Source organism: Etheostoma spectabile, chromosome 4 (genome assembly GCF_008692095.1).
Source record: "Etheostoma spectabile isolate EspeVRDwgs_2016 chromosome 4, UIUC_Espe_1.0, whole genome shotgun sequence".
NCBI lineage: Eukaryota > Metazoa > Chordata > Actinopteri > Perciformes > Percidae > Etheostoma > Etheostoma spectabile.
In genome coordinates, this window is record NC_045736.1 from 25,139,558 (window position 1) to 25,152,546 (window position 12,989).

At 41.0% G+C, this 12,989-nt stretch overlaps 1 protein-coding gene and 1 long non-coding RNA gene across 10 annotated transcripts in view; one reads left to right on the forward strand and one right to left on the reverse strand.

Annotated features, from left to right (window-relative positions):
* magi1b (membrane associated guanylate kinase, WW and PDZ domain containing 1b) overlaps nt 1-12,989 on the reverse strand; it is a 143,745-nt gene that overhangs the window by 45,779 nt on the left and 84,977 nt on the right. For all 9 annotated transcript variants that reach the window (XM_032514816.1, XM_032514815.1, XM_032514817.1 and 6 more), the window contains 2 exons: nt 7,078-7,197; nt 2,355-2,591 (listed from right to left, as the gene is read on the reverse strand). In XM_032514816.1, the coding sequence (XP_032370707.1) occupies nt 2,355-2,591; nt 7,078-7,197 (357 nt within the window). The remainder of the gene's footprint in view (nt 1-2,354; nt 2,592-7,077; nt 7,198-12,989) is intronic.
* Nucleotides 238-12,681, forward strand: LOC116688652 (uncharacterized). Its single transcript, XR_004331821.1, has 3 exons — nt 238-249; nt 9,354-9,360; nt 12,553-12,681. It is a non-coding gene; the product is annotated as an uncharacterized LOC116688652 (long non-coding RNA).

Consider the following 12,989-nt stretch of genomic DNA (forward strand, 5'->3'; position numbering starts at 1 on the left):
AAGATGTCAACTACAAAAGGTTTTGGCTGAAACAATTGCTTTTACTTCATACCTCCCTGAGTTATTGATGAGGTTATTTCTAAGGAGCATGATGCCACTAGTATTTATAGAAAAACAGTTTTCAGAATAGGGAAAAATGGAAAGGGGAGGGTGTCAAAAATTACAATTTTACTGTCATTGCATTTCTAAGAGTCCAGATCAATGAAAAATGTCTTTTACCTGGGCCGTCCAAATTCTTCCAACATGAGAGTACGTCAAGAGTTTTTAGGAAGCTTTATCTTTGTTTCTAGAAAGCTAGCTACACAATTGCGTCACACCTCTTACAGTTATAAAGACATTTACTGAGTGGGCACTTCACACCTCAAACGTGACCTCTGAAGTGTTATCACGTAGTTTCCTGTTATCCCATTTTCACACTCACACTTAACTGGCACCCTAAGAGTTCGCACAATCACAGACGGCAAATAAACAACTTTTGGTCCCACCTTCTAAAACACATGACAGAAATGGCTTAAGGGCTGAGTCAACCTCCTTACAATGCCTACCTACTAACACACAAGATGAGATATTAAAAAAGGAGAAAGTAATACTATTCAAAATTATCCCTATCAGAGCACCAAAAAAACAGCACTGATGTCAGCATCACACATCCAAATTATCAAATAAATCTCCCTCTAAGACACAAACGGACTACCAAGTACAAACGATGTTATTAAGAATCATTTAAAAAATGGAAGCTCCTCAGTCATCCACCCTCTGTTGTTTGCAGCCAGATGGCACTATTTTACATTTTTAGGCGCATAGATACAGGCAGTTGTAGTCGAACCCAGAGACCACTTACTCACCAATCAAAGAAGCTCTTGTGTTCTGCAGCCCCTCACCAAACCAAAGTGCTCTCTCTTCTGCTCGTTCTTTACCTCCTTTGTGCTCTTTCTCCTACTTCTTAATTTTCTGAGCTTATCCTCCTTCGCAAAATACAATCCTCCCTAGCTTCTCTGTCTCTCACTGTCCAATCCTTTTCAGACTTGCTCACTTTGGCCTTTCACAGCCACTCCCTCTTTCTATTTAATGCCCTGCAACCTTGTCTCCACTTGCATCCCCACCCACTTTATCCATCACAATTCAGTTTCTGTTGATCTCCCCTTCCAAACTGCAGAAAGGATCACATTCTAGGGCTGTAATCTTCAATAAAACACAACACAGCATGTTCTCAGGCTGCTGTTGAAGACGGCTCTGCAAGCAACTGCCTGTGTACTCACTGTTCAGGTTGTTTTAAAAGTGCCCACACCAGCAAATAATAATAATAATAACTTTATTTCTAAAGTTAAAGGAGAATCTGAATCATGGTGTAAATTCTGCAAAACAAGGAGTTAATATACAACTACAGCTTGTAAAAGAAAATGACAATAAACCAACAATAGGTGGCATGCAGCCAGTCACACGACAGCTGCTGATCAAAATTGTGAGGAGGTAGAAAAACCTAGACAGGTGAAGCTAGCAAGCCCTTTCACACTGTATTGACCAATGCCAAATGTGGTAATTCATTTTGGCTGTTGCCTGTGCAAAGATGCCAAATTTAATTTAGAGTATAGTTCCAGCCATGAGGCCGGTTCCGGCCTGGTATTTTGTATCCAACTAAATGAAAATTGTGCCTAAATCCATTGGAGATGGACTGATGTTTACACCTGGCTTCAGCATTTGTTTTAGATGTGCCTTGAGTGACCTCTTTTTATTGGATTTCACCTCTGTACTCACAGTGTAAAACTGCTTTGCAGAAACAAATGCACATCTGTGCTGAACTAAAAAGCTAGAGAATATATTGCACAGTCTGAGTGATACATTTTAAGTGTATCTGTGTTTTGGTTTGCATTCATTATTGATTCACCTCTCAAATATATTCAGATCAATCAGTTGTTTGGTAGATGTCAAAAACAGGACAGGACAAATGTCAATTATAAGTCAAAACAGTGATGACATCATCAGGGTTATTTCCTCAGACTTGACAAATCCCTCTTTGAGAGTCACAAAAGACACAAATGTTTTTACAGGCCGAGTCATACTTGTCATTAAAAGTCTCTATTTAATTAGAACAACAAAGCAAATTGTTACATTTGAGATGTTACAATAAAGATTCTGCTTTCTACTTTTAGGACTTGAAATCATGTTGAATGTAAAACCTTTTTCTACAACTGACATCTTTACTTTTAAGGCTTTAGTCTGGCAATCTCACTATGTCTAAATTGTGCTCTTGTACTGGTCCCTGTGATTCAAGTATAAACTAAAATCTGTGAAGACATGCATCTAATCGACTGTCCTCTCATCCATCCACATTCCTGCCTGTCCCCCGTACGTACCTGTAAAGCTACTGTTCATGTCAGGAAGGTCCTCGTCGTCCACCTGCTGCTGCTCTCCAGGCCCTATTCCAGCATTTTGCATGTCATTGTAGGACTTGGCGCGTCTGGGAGTAGAGTTCTGCGAGCCCGGCAGGCAACCGCTGAGCCCGTCTGACAGTGGGGCATCACCGCCGCTACTGCTAATCACTTTCCCACCGGGGGGCTGCACCGGTGGCTTGGGTGTCCCATAATAGTTACCTAGGCAATGAAAGAAGGAGGCAGGGATGGGGGGATTAAAAAAAGACGCATTTAAAAGGGCATTTTAGTGGGAGGTTTACAGAGAAGAGTTAAAATGGTTGTGTGTGTGTGTGTGTGTGTGTGTTGTGTGTGTGTGTGTGTGTGTGTGTGTGTGTGTGTGTGTGTGTGTGTGTGTGTGTGTGTTTTGTGATGGAGAGGGTTTAGTCATAGCCTGGTCCTACCAGACTCTCGTCTATTTTATTTGTACAGAGAGTCTGGCCACTCTCCATTGACAAGTGTTAATTTCCTTGAAGGCGGGTACTCCGTTAAAGTTTAAAGATATTGGATCTGCCCAGAGCCACTCTGGATCTGCCATAACCAATCACTAACGTTTGGTCGTGATGTCGGCTTAGCATCACTAGTGTTCGATTCAGCTAACTCCTTCACCAATAACGGAGCGAGCTGGAAAATCAAACTTTTCCCGAACCCCGTGGGGAGGAGGGCCACAACAACATGGCCACCAACAAAACTCAGCAAAGATTGTTCTTGCTCTGGCTTTAACTTCTGGATATTCGGCAGTGTTGCCACAACCGACCGAATGGCTTCGCTCGCATTATTTTCTGCCCGACAGCCAGGCATCCTTGTACACAAATAGAGAGGCTGGGTTTGTCTATGGTGGGACAATTTGAATCTCTTAGCAAAGCTAAATTTGTTTCTTGTTTGAAGTTCTTGAATTTATGTTACATCATTTGTGTTCTAATGTTCCAAAATAAGTTGGTATTTTGTGAGTCCTTGACTTCTTCCAAGTAGTTTATACAATTGTCTGAAGACATTTAGTAAAGGAGTTTGCAGACAAATTTTCCTAGTGCCAGTACCACACTAAACGGATAGTTTCTAAAAGGCGAGAAAACAAGCAGAACTGTTTTATTTGACAAACAGTATTTTCATCTAAAGTTAGACCATGCACACATAAGGAGACTGTACCATATAAATAGCAGAATATAAAGCCACATTTAAAACAGACATCTCATTGTGACAGAGCGGCATCAAAAATATAAAGGCTGTGGAAAAAATAATTTTTACGTTCCGTTGGTAAAATTACAGTCAAATTGGCAAACTACAACTTAAATGCCATCATGTCTGCCATGAAAATGGTTTATTAGCAGCTATCTAAACATTTACAATGGACCTAAAGAGCCAACAGAAATGGTGTCAATGTATTCCCAGACCAAAACACGACAATTTTAGGCTTAATCGGGGTTAATAAAACCTCCAAACCTAGAGGAAACCACCGGTGCTGAAAACTGCAGTTGATCACGTATACAGTCTATGAGTCAAACATTGTGATGGAAATTTTCAGGTGTGGGGATATTTGTACTTGTCTGTCGCATAAACAGAGTTTATTCCACACACAGACTTATCAAACTGGAAGCTGGTTTGGTTATTTTAGTCATTTTTCAGACACATTCTCATAAAGTGCAAAACAATATGTTGTTTGCACAACATTGTGTGTCATCTCAGGAACTGAATTCAATTGAGAACTGTAACTGAGATATTACCAATGTATTTGCTGACATTACTCAACCACGCAGTTACATGCCAATGCCACCTATAGATGCTGCAGAAAATATTTGAATTGTGAGTCTAGCTTAGTTTTAAAGCATATAGAACCCTTTAAAGTGAAAGGAAGATATTTAAACACTTCTGATTTCCTCCATACGTAATCCATGGAAGTGAGTAAGCTAGTTGCCTTGTTTGCGCCTCCTTGATTGCCGTCAGAGGGAAATCCTTTGTTATGGAACAGTGAACAAGCTAAGTGGACACAGCAGACAGTTAATTAAACATTTTCTGACTGAATGGAGGTGATGCATGGTAGTGTTGTTGTTAACAGCCCTTCCAGTGTGTCTGTAGTGACTGGTTTGGCTTATCAGCAAAGTGTTACAAGACACAAACTATTTGCCATGTTTCATGATGTGTAAAGAATTCTTTGGTTTTATTGTCTAGAACTGGTTGTTGAAATCTTTCTCACTTCCTGATAAAATTGACTTTTTTGTTGTTGTTTTTTTAGCTTTCTTCATTTTGGATGGCCACCATGTTGGAATTATGTTGCATTTTTTTTTTCCCGACAAGTACAAAATGGGAAATGCACCTCTATGTGATAAACTGTAGCATCTAAATGAGTACATTGACAGCGATGAGTTTGATACAGAATCACCATTTTGCTTTGATTTGAATGTCTAATCTTAACTGACTGAATACAGTTTATAAACTGTATTTGAAGTAAATGTTTTTGTCCTAAATAGTTACATGCTAGTAGGGAGGATGAAAGTTGCACTGGGAAAGGATTATTAAAACCTGTCAAGACTAGGGGGCCATCCACACGGAAACGCTTTTTGGTGCAAATAATGCCAATGTCAATTTATTTATATAGCACGTTTAAAAACAACTGGGTTGAACAAAGTGCTTTACAAGGTGTAACTGAATACAGAATACAACACAAAAGAAAATAATAAACCAACAATGGTAATAGTATTTTTTCTTAGGTGGAAGGAAAGGCCAGAGAAAAGAAATGTGTTTTTAATAGTGATTTGAAGTGTTTGACATTAGAATCGTTTTTTATATGAAATGGAAAACTCTTCCACAAGTTAGGGGCGGCTTACTGCCGACATCAACCAGATCCTGATATCCAAACACTATAACCTCGGTTTTGTCTCTGTTGAGGAAGTTTAGGCCCATCCATCTTTTAATGTCATTTAGACAATCAAGCAGAGACTGCAATGAGACCTTAGTTTTTAGATTTAAAGGCATATACACATCACCTGCAAAAGAGGGGAAAGAGACCCCATGTTTTTCAAATATGGACGCCAAAGGCATAATGTACAATGAGAATAACATAGGGCCTAAGACAGAGACTTGAGGGACACCGCAGGTTGATGGGGCTGTCTCGGAAGCTTAATCGCCGAGGTGGACAGAGAAGCTCGTATTTGTGAGGTATGTTTGAAACCACCTGAAGGCACACACCTATTACACGGTTTTGGCCGATCGTCCACACAAATCCTGTAAGTGCTGATGTCATCAATGATGTCACAGCCACACCCCTCAACCTCTTACCTTCAACCTCTTACCTCACATTTTCTTGAAACGATGCCTGGGAAGACTGGGAAAAAAATACCGTTTTGGTGTGGACGTGGCCTAGGTTACCAACATATGCCGAATATTTCCACCAACAATTGTATTTTGTTTTTTGCAGCTAACGACAGGGTAAATATAAAGGACAACACACTAGATAGGTATGCAGTTGTGTCCCAAGGCAACTGACAATCACTCATTATGACACCAAGACCTTCAACCTGACCTAAAAGGTTTATGCGTGTCTGTGTCAATGCAAATAGCCTGCTGACTCAAAACAAATAAGCCAAAACACTACTGGCAACTGCCCAGTTTCTCTATATATCAAACATCACATCAATTTTTCATGAATATACCTTTGTAATGTTGCTTACATGTAAGACAAAGCATATCAAGGTTTTGACAACTACCTTTTCAACTGTAAAACTCAATTTTCTTGTCTACTTCTACTTTAGCCAGTGTCTTCCAATATGTCTGAGAGCTACTTTCAACACCCCCCAGAGATAGAAGGTAAACTTGTTATGGAAGGCTTTCTCACCTACATTTATGGAGAACAGAGTGACTGCAATGGCGGTGCATAACAAAAAGAGACAGAATTACAATTTTTCCATTTGAGAAGAATCTTCTGAAGTTGTGCTTTCTGCAGCATTGCACTATGATGTGCTGAGGAGACTAACTGTTCCGACATTAGTAGATCTGCCGTTCCGCAATGGATTTTCTTTCAGTGTAATTCATGAATGTCGATGCACACAGAATCTAGACTGAGGAATGTGCTCTTTGACTCAAGGGGACAGACATTGATACTTGACTGTGGCAGAGGGGGCTAGCGTGTTTTGAGCACCGGCTGGAGGCAGAGGGGAAACGTGGTTCCCTCCTGCTGTGCCAACAGGTGCACCTGTCCAAAAGCAGGCTGATTGGCCTGGACAGGGACACACCATGCCTGCTTGCAGATATTGTACCATAGATGCGTCAGTTTAAGCACTGGCTGAAGGTAAAGAGGGACTTAATTATTTTCTGCCATGTAAGTTGGCACGTTGTCCAAAGTCAGGTTCAATGCCAATTTGAACAGTTTAAATATGTAGTGAACAATAAATAATTTTGACACACAGAGAGAACAAGAGTGAAAGTTGCCTGAGAACTCCTGCGTGCAGCCACTAAAGGTGTTCAGTACATTTGTGTTACTGAAGAATTAAGTGAGTTTGAAGGGAAGTGTGTAGAGTCCCACTGTATTTCTATGCCAGCAAGCTTAGTTTAAATGTTTAATGTTTTCTGTTGATGTTTTAGGTATGTGAAAGCTATAAGACTAGCGAACCTCTATGCACTTTTATCTGTAGTTACATACAATACACCCAACCAAATGTGTGTGTTTCTAATTTACCGTCATACGTTCCTATCTCCAACAAGGTCCCACTCTTCTCCAACTTCAAGAAGTCCTCCACTGAGAGGAAGTTGTAGTCCACGCCAGAAACTTCTCCTTCACGCGGGGTGCGGGTTGTACCTGGACAACAAATCAGAGAGTGTGGGAGTTAGCAAATTAGACGGTAACAAGAAACGTTTTTTAAAGACTCACCATCTGAAAACTAGTTCAGCTGACTTTTCTGTTTCTACTGTTAATCCCCAGCATTTATACATTAGTGCCCACAAGATTCCAAACTCCACTACTGTGACTAGACACTCTTGCAAGATGAGGAAATTGATCCAATGTCAAACAAATCCCATCAGAAGTCTATGAAACAAGTCAGTCCACTCATTCCCAGGCAAGGAGTCTTTCACCATCTTTCACCAAGAGTCACCATCTAAAACATTGGTTCAGCTAACTTTTTTTTTTTTTTTTAAGATTTTATTTTCAGGGTTTAAGATAAATGAGATAGGGGTAATACAGTGTCTTGGAGATAGTATTTACAATGCTATATAACATGAGCTATTTTAATACTGGTTAAAAAAAGTAACAAATAACATGATAGCCGGCTCCAAAAGGCATATGCTCCATTGTTTGCTATGATCATCCTTCACACTAGAGAAGAGTGTGAGGTATCGTACTAGCACCCTAGTGGGATCCTGCCATATGTAGGGTGAAAATGGGAGTATGTGTGTGGTTTGGCATGTAGCCTGTTAGATTGTAACACATCTTTAATGACCGACAGTTGGCCAGTGTGGCATCAATAGTAAACAGCTTTGCAGCTGAGACAATAGTGAGACGACAACACTGCTAACTTGACTAAAGGTCATGCTGTATTTTTTGTTTTTAAACATTCTGCTATCTTTACTCTCATCAATCATCCAATCGTTGCCTCACTTGTGCACATTTCCATGCTATCTGACCAAGTTTCCTTGCTCACTCGCTACTGCATTTATTGTGTCCTACGACAAAAAGAAAATCATTCCGTCAGTGGCTTGAAAAATGGAATAAACGTGAGAATCTAGACAGTGCTCACGGCAAGTAATCTTTCTCCTCTTGTTCTGACAGACATCTGTTTGCAGACAACAAAGGGCTTTCCCTTCATGCTACCTTCCACAGCTTCCTTTCTCTTCCATCTCTTGATCTATTCGCTGTATCACCCAATCACTCTGAATCCAGTGGGCTGGTAAGCAATAAGCTGATAAGAATAGATGTGTGGGGATTGGGGGAGAGGGGCTCCCATTGCAGCCAAGTTCAGTGACACTAGTGAATAATCACAGATGTGCTGTCCATAACTCAAACAAGCATGCATTACACTCATACAAGCATTCAGTAGAAAGGCATACATGTTGCAGACACTGACTGTCTCACAATATATTATTGACATTATTCAGTTCAATCAGACAGCTTTTACAATCACAGTCTACTTTTTATATTTACTCTGTTATAAGCTACTGTATGGCTACACATTCGAGAGTGAAACTCCTGTTTCAACTGTTAATCACCAGCATTTATACATTAGTGCCCACAAGATTCCAAACTCCACTACTGTGACTAGACACTCTTGCAAGATGAGGAAATTGATCCAATGTCAAACAAATCCCATCAGAAGTCTATGAAACAAGTCAGTCCACTCATTCCCAGGAAAGGAGTCTTTCACAGAACGTCAACCTTGGAGAGTCCTTAGCTGAGCCAAAGAGTTCAGCCGACCGTCAGTTCACTTCCCACACAAAAGCGGCCATTGATTGGACTCCATTTAGACACCGCTGCTCTAAGAAAACCAAATAGGAAGTGGAATTGTGACCAGTGTTTCAAATGGGATAGAAAAGCAGAGCTTTGGCTCAGACCCAAGGGTGAGACACTGTCATCGCTTTATGCGTAATTACTTCAATAGCGCGCCCCCCCCCCCAACAAAAACTCCATTGACCAAGCTGTGAAATAGAGTGAGAAGGAAAGACAGGTTGGGACTGACAGTTGTGCAAAAAGACTCCTGCCTGGAGTTGGGATTTAATGAGCTCAACGACAACTAAAATGCAGAGGAAGCGAGAAGGAGTGAGACTACCAAAGCTAAGAGTTAGCATAATCCAGCTACTTGCACATAGAATAAAGCCTTGAAGACTTGCTGTGAGGGTGTTCATCTACTGTAGTGCTGGCTCGTTTGTAGCTTAACGGCTTCAATACTTTCACAAGCTGAGATGGTTGGGTGGGCATTGTAAAAAAAACTTAATCATTAGCAATTTTAAAAGATGATCAAGGAGACAAGTGTTGAGACATTGGCAGGTGTACTATAGCACAGGAAGCTCAGAGCCACTACTGCTGCATCAAAACACATGCATACTTGCCCAAAATTAAAACCAGCAAATGTACCCTAACCTGTAACTGAATAACATGTAACAATAAATGCTCCAGGACTGTATGTTCTTGAAAGCAAACAACAAACAAAGAAAAAGGAACGCAATTTCTGTGTGTTCATGCATCATGCCACCGGGCCTCTGCTGTTGCTAGGGACAACCCAGAAAGGATAGGATAGGGAGAGGGAGAGAGAGAGATGTGGGGAAGTTTGTCCTCCAGTGATGACGCAGTCTTCTACACGGTCTCCTCTGGTTTCACAACGACCTTTTCAATTCCGCGACAGAAATATGAAGTACCACCAAGGTATGACTCAAAGGCCTGTCCCATGTGAGAAAACATAAATGATGCATGCACAAGAAAAATGAGAGTGGGAGAAGGCTGGAAAGAACAAAGAGATATTGACAGAGAATAAAACTGAAGAGAAAGTAAAAGTGTGAGAATAACACCTGGACTTCCACGATCTTGACAATGAGCTCAGCCTAAATAAGATGGTATTCTAATTAATCTGTTTACATAGGTTGCTTAAAGAGGGCTGGGCATCAACAGGCAAATAGCCTACTTATTAAGCAGCGACTGAATTGTTTACTCTTAGTTTACCTATAGTATTAAACCTCAAACCTCATCTTTCTCTCGTGTTGCAACAGTAGTATATCCTTTTGGCCAACTTAAAAGGGATTTTGGTTCTCAATGAGGCTGTTAAAAAATATATATATAACAAAGTGTGTCACAGAATACAAAAATAAGAAAGTAACTATATCAATTGTTTTAGTGCTGTGCCTGTAAAATGCAAATTCTTTATCTAATACACAGCATTTCAAATCCATCCCATCAGGCCCAATACTGGACTAAAAGCACAGAGGTAAAATGGTTGCCCCACAGCCACAAGGTTGGCGGATCAATCCCACCCAGGTCATCCAACCACATGTCAAAGTGTCCCTGAGCAAGACACTAAACCCCAGGTTGCTCCCCGGATGCTGTACGTATAGCTGCCCACTGCTCCTAATAGGATGGGTTAAACGCAGTAATAGAATTTCTTTTTTTTTGGTTCGATCCCCTTTATATTAGATCTGTCCACCCCCTTTACACAGTACGGGAAATTATTCAAAGCTCATGTTTGCGAATGTTAACTAGCAAGCCAATTAGTCTAGCATTACTTGATTATCCACAGAGAGGCAACAGGCAGTTGGGGGGGGGGCAGAGTGCAATAACTCTACTGCTGAAAAAAAGAAAGCATTTTGTGAAACTGCCATGTATGTAGAATACTAATTTGGCATTCGTGAACACATAAGATTTAAAACTGCAGTGAAAAAGCAGCCTAGAAATTAAGAGCACTGGTGGATACAGAGCATGAGGTTGTTTTGTTGAACTTTCAAAACACCAGAAAATTATCTGCTTGGGTAAAGAGAGACTTGAAAACTAGTGCTATTTGTAAAATATATATTCAACTCTGGACAATGGTTGACTACATCTCTCTGAAGCTGGTTGTTGCTGAAAATGGCATGATTGGCCAACTAAATGTCCACAGATGAAGTCTACCTGCTCTGTGTGCAGTTTTGATTTTAGTAGTTTACTATTCGAACATGTGGACCTCTACACAACAATGAATAATAATTGGTACTGTCCCCTCTCTCTCTCCATCTATCCTCTAGGCTTTCCCCTTCACACTGATAAGGGCACAATGCTGAGCCACCTCTTCCCTCTGGCAATCCAGCAAAGGGTTGAGTCAGATATCAACAGTCACAGAGGGGTGACTTGTGTGTATGTAAATGACAAACATGCTTTGGCTTGTAGTGGTACAAAAAGGGTTGGGAAGGAAACACCTTTGTTATAATCAGCAGCTGTTTCACCCCCTGCCAACCAGCACATACACATGTACACACGCACTAATTGACATTGCGGGGGGAGGTGCATGGCCACCAAATGGCACGGTCTAGGGCCAAACGGGAACTGTGGGTGGATGGTAATCACTTAATGGAGCTTTATGCACCCATCTCCCCTGCAAAACACACACACACACACACACACACACACACACAACCATAAAAGCCACAGACGAAGAACTGTCTTGTCTATGCTGGGAACCACCTATGGTGAGCAGATTAGACCCCCATAACGAGGAGAGCAACTTCAGCACCTCCGCACTGTAAGTTACTCAACCCTAAATAAGCATACTGTAGTTAGGGCCAACCACATCCCAGTCATACCACAAAAGGGAACCATGGGGTGGACCACGTTACCACTACTACCATAAATTATTTCTCCTTATCTTCTGTGACTGTTGCCATCCTGGTGTTGTTCATGTAATTTCATCATTAAACAGATATTACTTCCTTTTTTTGTGGCCACATTTGACAATTGGCCAGCGGGAAATAGCTTTAAATAAGTCTCCAGTGACACAGTAATAATAAGAGAACTTTCAGACTGACCACAGCATAGTGTGACAAAACAACCCCAGCATTATTGTGATTGTGCTGCAACAGGGTACTTAGAAAAGTTATCATGGCAACAATCATTTTCTCAAAGCTTATAAGGCGTGAACACTTTAACTTTAAGGATATTTTTAACATATGGTGTTGCCCAGGTGTTAATTCCCAAATATGTCAAAGCTGCTGCTATCATTCCTGTGCTAAAGAAGAGTAAGAACCAACAATTACCGGCTTGTGTCTCTCACAGTAGTCATCATGAACAGCCATATACAATTCCGTCTGTCCATCTCATTAGACCCCTCCAGCATGCTTCTTGCTCCAACTGGTTCACAAACATCCCTATATAAAGCAAGGTCTCAACACTCCACAGCCTAGTCGGGGTCGCCAACAACATCTCCACTACCAACACAAAGTGGTGGCAGCAGTAGCTACTGGCCAACTGCACAGCGCTTCTGCTGAAGAAAGAGTCAGTTATATCATTTTTCTCAGTGTGGACCATACTGAGGACCTTACCTGGGGGAAACACTGATCCTACTTTTGATTTCGCATTTTGCAGTTTTTAACCATAGACAGTAAAATTAATGGACACAGAAACAACTTCGACGGAGACCAATGAAGTCTATTAGAAGCCCTTTTCCGTTGATGGCTGAGCGTTGCTGCGCAGCTGCAAATTGAGCTTGTAGATGTGATGTGAGCAACTTGTCTGAAAGTTGGAAGTCTTCTGTTAACTGTGCCAAGAGAAATCTGTTCGTGGATAAATGTTACTTTATATGAATTCACTTGCCACATGCCAAAGTATTTCCAATCCATCAAAACGGTGCTGTGAGATACAAGGTAATGGAGCCTTTCATACATTGTCGTGTTCCTTTCAAAACAAACAATGGACAAATAGAGTCTTTAAACACTTCAGATGTAAAGTTATTTGCTGTCAAAGGGATGCCAAAATGAATGGCAGTCAATAAAATGCTAACGGCAGGTGATGGCTTGTTATCCTTAGAATCTCTCCATAGGAGGTACGCTTTCCGGATGAACGCTTACCTCCTTGTTTTTAACCTCTCTCTCGTCTCTTTTCTAATTACTAGCCTCTTTTAACACAGCCTGTTCAAGGTGAGA